The sequence below is a fragment of the Sinocyclocheilus anshuiensis genome, unplaced genomic scaffold (assembly GCF_001515605.1).
Source record: "Sinocyclocheilus anshuiensis isolate Anshui unplaced genomic scaffold, SAMN03320099.WGS_v1.1 scaffold87, whole genome shotgun sequence".
Taxonomy (NCBI): Eukaryota; Metazoa; Chordata; class Actinopteri; order Cypriniformes; family Cyprinidae; genus Sinocyclocheilus; species Sinocyclocheilus anshuiensis.
Genome location: NW_015549609.1, coordinates 2161113 through 2168305, shown reverse-complemented (window position 1 = coordinate 2168305; position 7193 = coordinate 2161113). Strand labels below are relative to the sequence as shown.

The 7193-nt window shown below is 33.9% G+C and overlaps 1 protein-coding gene across 1 annotated transcript in view; it reads left to right on the top strand.

Moving 5' to 3' along the window:
• LOC107659119 (glycine cleavage system H protein, mitochondrial-like) overlaps nucleotides 1–3556 on the top strand; it is a 7057-nt gene extending 3501 nt beyond the window's left edge. Inside the window, exons 2-5 of the mRNA XM_016447944.1 lie at nucleotides 1206–1285; nucleotides 2719–2782; nucleotides 2862–2993; nucleotides 3094–3556. Coding sequence (XP_016303430.1) covers nucleotides 1206–1285; nucleotides 2719–2782; nucleotides 2862–2993; nucleotides 3094–3191 — 374 coding nt within the window. The 3' untranslated portion in view covers nucleotides 3192–3556. The remainder of the gene's footprint in view (nucleotides 1–1205; nucleotides 1286–2718; nucleotides 2783–2861; nucleotides 2994–3093) is intronic.
• The last annotated feature ends 3637 nt before the right edge of the window (nucleotides 3557–7193 follow it).

Here is a 7193-nt window from a genome sequence, read left to right as displayed (position 1 = left end):
AATGATGCAGTACACAAGCCACGGTTAAGACAGCTGACTCTACTGTGATGTGACCCCCTCTCTCTCTCTCTCTCACACACACATGCACACACACATGATGCGCAAAACTCCGCATTTGAACAGTCAATAGCAAATACTTAAACTAGTAACAAAACATACTTACAGTAGCTGATTCAGAAGCGCCAGATTGTCATAGCAAAGTCAGAATTACCTCCTCTCCTAGGTTCATGAAACGGTCGTCCATAAAATGCATTGCTGTTCTGTTGTAAGTGATCTTAAAGATTCCTAAATGCATCTACTTTCGGAAGGCCAAATAAAGCGCTTTTGCTTTCGCCTAGAAACACACAGCGTCTCCCTGACATGGCTGCTTCAACACTAACTGCGGTTACTGAAACCACGCCTTCTTTCTTTGCATGCACATTTAGGCGCATTATGCAAATATTCCCACCCAGTGACCTAGATATGTGGGGGCGTGTTAGAACGAGCCGTTTTAGGGGGGCGTGGCAGAGTCTTAACTTTGATAAAGTATATCTCTTTGGGTTTGAGACTTTAGTCTTTGCAACTTCAGGGATCTTATCTATGCACAATCAGCTTGTAACACTCCGAAGAGAAAGGAAAACTTGAAATCGTATCATATGACCCCTTTAAGTTATTTGCTGGAACGTTTGAAAGCCCTATTCTTTGTAATTGTAGGAAAAGGATGACCAGTACATAATTCAGCATTTCCTATGTGTTTCCTTTTGTGTTCCACTTTAAAAAAAAAATATAGAATAAATGTTCATGACGTGAGAGCACTGTTGTTATTTTTAACTAAAATTAAAACAACTAAAAATAGTTGTATAGTTCAGTTGGTAACTGAAGTGAAATTTAAATAAAATATAAATATCAAATAAACTTGCTGAAAATTGCTTTGGGAACTAACTGAAATGTTGAAATTTCTAAAACTGAAATAAGAATAAATTAAAACTATATAGGAATGTTAAAAAAAAATGAATAAAACGTCACAAAGCACAAATTAAAATTAAAACTGAAAATATAAAAATAAAAATAAAAGCTTGTTCAAAATATTAATATTATGATCGTATATACTAAAATAACAGTGTGATTGACTAATTGACAGCACCATTTTTTGGGGGGGGATTACTTTAACCAATGGTTCTGCTTATCCTGATCTTATTATTATTGAAATTCTCTTGTTTTTCCAGCTCTGAAGTTTACAGACAAACACGAATGGGTACGAGTGGAGGGGACTGTGGGCACGGTTGGCATCAGCAACTTTGCTCAGGTTTGCTCCTCTCTATAAAAAAATAAGTGTTTTTAGATGGTGTCAATTCAGTTTCAAATGTTTTATTGTTTTTATACTTTTTACTAATTCTGTGATGGGGGGGAAAAAAACTGAATTCTGAGGGGGGAAAGTCTGAATTGTGAGAGATGTAAATTCAGAATTGCAAGAGAAAGTCACATTTCTGAGTTTGTCTCACAATTCTTTAAAGGGGTCATATGATGCGATTTTTTGACTTTTATAAAAGTTAAAGGGGTCATATGATGTTGCTAAAAAGAACATTATTTTGTGTATTTGGTGTAATGAAATGTGTTTATGCGGTTTAAGGTTAAAAAAACACATTATGTTCCACATACTGTACGCGAGTTTTGAGCAGTGTAGAGTAGCGCTTGTTGTTTGTCATTTCTCCGATCACAAATGTAGACATGGTTTTATGTTTACGTGGCGCGATGCAACATGTCCCCACTGGATGCAACAAATGCCTCGTTTATAATGGGTTTTATTGTTTTTTGTCTCGTCGCGCCGGGATGCGGCATCACAGCAGGGTTGCCAGGTTTTCACAACAAAACGCACCCAATTGCTACTCAAAACTAGCCCAAAACTAGCCCAATCACGTTTCGAGGGGGATCCCCGGTAAAAATCGCATTCTGGTGGGGTAAAATACACGTTTTTGGTGGGGTTCCCCTGGTAAAATGTGCATTTTAGGGGCTAAATATCACGTTATTGGGGTCGCTTAAACCCGCTGACATGAAAAACAACCCGCGGCAACAGTGTTAAAGTAGCCCAATTCCGCGGCAAAAGAATTCGGCCAATCACAACGCACTGGATAGCTGGCCAATCAGAGCACACCTCGCTTTTCAGACCGATGAGCTTTGTAAAAATCGACACGTTTCAGAAAGGCGGGGCATAGAGGAGAAACAATAATGTACAGTATGTGGAAAATAATGTGTTTTTTGAACCTTAAACCGCATAAACACATTTCATTACACCAAATACACAAAATAATGTTCTTTTAGCAACGTCATATGACCTCTTTAAAAAAATAAAACACCAAACTGAGATAATATAACAATTACCTTTTTTATTTTTGTTGTCTCTCAGCAGAAACAAGCTTCCATAGATATGCACCTTAAAGTCAACTTGAAATAAAAGTCACAGCCCCTTTTACTTCAATAATATGACGTGTTTCCAAATAAAATGAAATATTCAATGACTAATGAAAAATGAAATATTCAATATTCTATCACTTTTCTGTCTTTTTCGTCTTTGGTATAATGTGCAAAAAAAGTAAAGGGGGACGGTTTGATTTTAATGGGATGTTGACTTTAAAAGTTATATTGTTTTACACTAATGTTATTGCAGTATTTTCTTTTTATGCAGTTAATGATCTTACTTATTAATAGATGTTTGACATTTTCTCCGTTCTATCACCATAGGAAGCGTTAGGTGATGTGGTATACTGTGGGCTACCAGAAGTGGGAACAAAGCTTGAACAAATGGGTGAGAAGAATTAGAAATCCCCATCTTATGCCTTTTGCCTGTTATAGCACAGACAACATGAACTGTATTTCTTTTTCAGAGGAGTTCGGTGCTTTAGAAAGTGTCAAAGCTGCTAGTGAGTTGTATTCTCCACTGACTGGAGAGGTGACTGAAATCAACACAAATCTGACGGATAACCCGGGACTAGTAAACAAAGCCTGCTATGAAGACGGTGAGTGCAGCTGTTAGTCTCTTACTAAACTGAAATCACACAATACTGTATATGAATGTGTAATATACCGCTAAAACATTATTTTCTCTCTCTCTTCAAGGATGGTTAATTAAGATGACCATAGAGAAACCTGCAGAACTTGATGAACTCATGGATGAAGCTGCTTATGAAAAATTCATCAAATCACTTGATTCATAAAGGTGTTTAGACCTTCCTTGTTTGTTATTATTGATCATTCAGTGCTTTGAAGGATTCACAATGGCTACATTAGAATGCTGGTGGTAGAATTAGTGCTAATACAATTCTTTGAAATCTATTTATTTTGGTTTTGTAATTTTCTTTTCCACCAAAATAATCTTTTGTAATGTGCTAGTTTAACAGACTCGTGTATTTTGCAGTCAAAAGCCAAATATTTCAAGGTCTTTTGGATATAGTTTGAGGCGCTTCACATGGACTCGAACAAAGAGAGGGCTGGTTCTGCTGATTGTCTTAAATAGTATATTTGTCAATATAACATGTGTGATGTTGACGTAACATGACATGCAATAAAATCAAAAATGTAACATTGTGAGCCAGTTTGCGTCTGTGTTCTGCTGCACCGTTCTGTCTGTGTTCAACTTTTACTCTTTCAGATTCGAACTGTCCTATGACACCGGTAACGTATTGTTCTTATAACTTACTGCATTTAATACATGATCAGTTTAACACATAAATGTGAAGCATTGCTTTTGAAGTACTTTACAGCAGATGCTTCCATCATATATTAACAAAAACATCTACAAAATTTGAGGTCGGTACGATTCTTTGTTTTTGTTCACCAAGGCTGCATTTATTTGATCAAAAATACAGTAATATTGTGAAATATTATTGCAATTAAACTGTTTTCTATTTTAACTAATGCTGTCAAATGATTAATCGCGATTAATCGCATCCAAAATAGAAGTTTTTGTTTACATAATATATGCGTGTGTACTGTGTATATAGTATATTTTTTAATATTTAAGAAAAATATGTTTTGTTTATATATAAAATATTTATATTTATATACGTATAATATAAATTATATATGAATATATGTATATGTGTAAATATTTTTTTAAATATATAAATATATGTGTATTTATATATACAAAATAAATATACACAGTACATATATATTATGTAAACAAAAACTTCTATTTTGGATGCGATTAATCGCTATTAATTGTTTGACAGCACTAATTTTAATATATGTTAAAATGTAATTTATTCCTGTGATTCCAGTCTGTGTCTCTTTGAAAAATCATTCTAATATGCTGATTTGGTGCTCAATAACTGTTTTTTATTATTATGATAAATGTATTTATTATTATTATTATTATTATTATTGTTATACAGTTTTTAAGGATTCTTTGATGAATCGACACTTCAAAACAACAGCATTGATTTTAAATTTAAATCTTTTGTAACAAATATTTTTTACTGTCATTTTTTTTATCAATCGAGTATATCCTTGTTGAATAAAAGTATTCATTTCTTTTTTTTTCTTTTTAATCTTACTGACCCCAAACGTTTGAACAGTACATTATCAAGAAAAGCACCAGCGGGGTTTATTTATTTATTTATTTTTTTAGGTATTTGTTTTGTTTGCAAGCAAATTGCACTATTGTGCACTATTACTGCACTATTGGCAGTATTTATTTTGTTTTTGTACTGTACACTACGCACTGTTTGTTTTAAAGCAGCACTATAACTTTTTCTGTGTTCAAAATTAACTCGCGTTACTTGTAATGCGTTACCCCCAACACTGCTTATAATAAGTACTTATATTTGGACTATTGTAGCCTGGTCGGGTCGTCACCGCTGCGGAGTAACACATACCTGCGTGAACCGCCATAGACATAAACTTAGAGAAGTAGCTCCGGTTGGAATGTTCTTCCGCGGGATGTGTAGAGTTCTGTTTATTAACCGCTAGAGCGCCAAAAGTTACATAGTGCTGCTTTAAGAGCTAGTTCTCTCTCTCTCTCTTGATGTAGATAAAGAAGGGCACATGTGCAGAAGGGAACCATGAGCACCTCCCAGCCTAGCACACCTTGACCTTTGCCCTTAAATTAAAAGACTGATGATTTTCTGTGTTCCAGTGATCAATGATTAATGAAGGGGTGATCATAGTGTCTTTTTCTGCCTGAAGAATTCACAGCAGATTCCTTTGATGCCTCTCTTTGCATTTGTTAGGAAATAGTAACTCATTGGCCAAAATGACATTTATTTAGATGTGTATAATGTTATTTTGGTTACTATACAGAGATTATAGTTGTACATGCTTTTATGCTTTTACTAACTGATTAGTAGTTATCTATTCTCAGAAGTCTGTGTAATGAAATGCAACCAGCAAATCAAATATGGCTGATCTCATCTTGATCTTATGTGACGAATGACATTCATAACACAAGTGTAAAAGCCAGGCAAATAGATAAATAATTATACAAGCCTTTGTTTTACTATACAAGTTCACCAATATTACAGAGGCCTATGAATGAATTGAATGTGCTCACACAGGACTTTAGGATTTCACATATGAATATGCGTTTAAATAAGAAAGCACCTATGCGCCTGTAATTATTGAGGATGGCAAGGCTTAGATGTACCACGTTTTCTATGTAAGGAGGCCTCACGACGCCCCCCAATGATTGATTTTCAATCAGGCCTTTTTAAAATTCTCTTATTAGACTACAGACAACTGTGTTCAAGAGTTTTTAAGTTTCCCAAATCCCATAGAAATACCCATATAATAATAATTATAATTATTATTATACACGCACACACACAAATTAAATTTTTCTTTTTTTCTACAAGTTTTCCTTATGTTTTAAAAACAATAATTATGTGCAGAAGAGAACCATGAGCACCTCCCAGCCTAGCACACCTTGACCTTTGCCCTTAAATTAAAAGACTGATGATTTTCTGTGTTCCAGTGATCAATGATTAATGAAGGGGTGATCATAGTGTCTTTTTCTGCCTGAAGAATTCACAGCAGATTCCTTTGATGCCTCTCTTTGCATTTGTTAGGAAATAGTAACTCATTGGCCAAAATGACATTTATTTAGATGTGTATAATGTTATTTTGGTTACTATACAGAGATTATAGTTGTACATGCTTTTATGCTTTTACTAACTGATTAGTAGTTATCTATTCTCAGAAGTCTGTGTAATGAAATGCAACCAGCAAATCAAATATGGCTGATCTCATCTTGATCTTATGTGACGAATGACATTCATAACACAAGTGTAAAAGCCAGGCAAATAGATAAATAATTATACAAGCCTTTGTTTTACTATACAAGTTCACCAATATTACAGAGGCCTATGAATGAATTGAATGTGCTCACACAGGACTTTAGGATTTCACATATGAATATGCGTTTAAATAAGAAAGCACCTATGCGCCTGTAATTATTGAGGATGGCAAGGCTTAGATGTACCACGTTTTCTATGTAAGGAGGCCTCACGACGCCCCCCAATGATTGATTTTCAATCAGGCCTTTTTAAAATTCTCTTATTAGACTACAGACAACTGTGTTCAAGAGTTTTTAAGTTTCCCAAATCCCATAGAAATACCCATATAATAATAATTATAATTATTATTATACACGCACACACACAAATTAAATTTTTCTTTTTTTCTACAAGTTTTCCTTATGTTTTAAAAACAATAATTACACACACACACACACACACACACACACACACACAAATTGAATTAGTCTTTTTTTCTACAATGTTATAAGTTTTCATGTTTAAAAAATAATGTGACTAAATGGATAGCATTTTACTTAATATAATGTAAAACTGCATTAAGCTGGTTTAATCGTTTAATTAATTCAGCTACATATTTCTATTCTTGTGTTTACTTTCTACGTTTTAATTTGGATCATGTTAATTTATGGGTGTATTAATGAACATATTCATATTTATTTTCTTTTATTTGCATGCACATATCTACGTATGCAGTTTTTTTTTTGTTTTTTTTTGCGCTTTCCGCATAAAATCAAAACGTCCTTCTTTATATTCACGAGACCATGGTAGTCTGTAGTAACTACTTATTACCAATAAATAAATAAATCAATAAAATAACTATTAGTTGTCAAACTTTAAATCTACGTCCATCCACGTGCTGATTTGTCACAACAAACTCCTGCTTCACACTTCCGGTAGACCGGC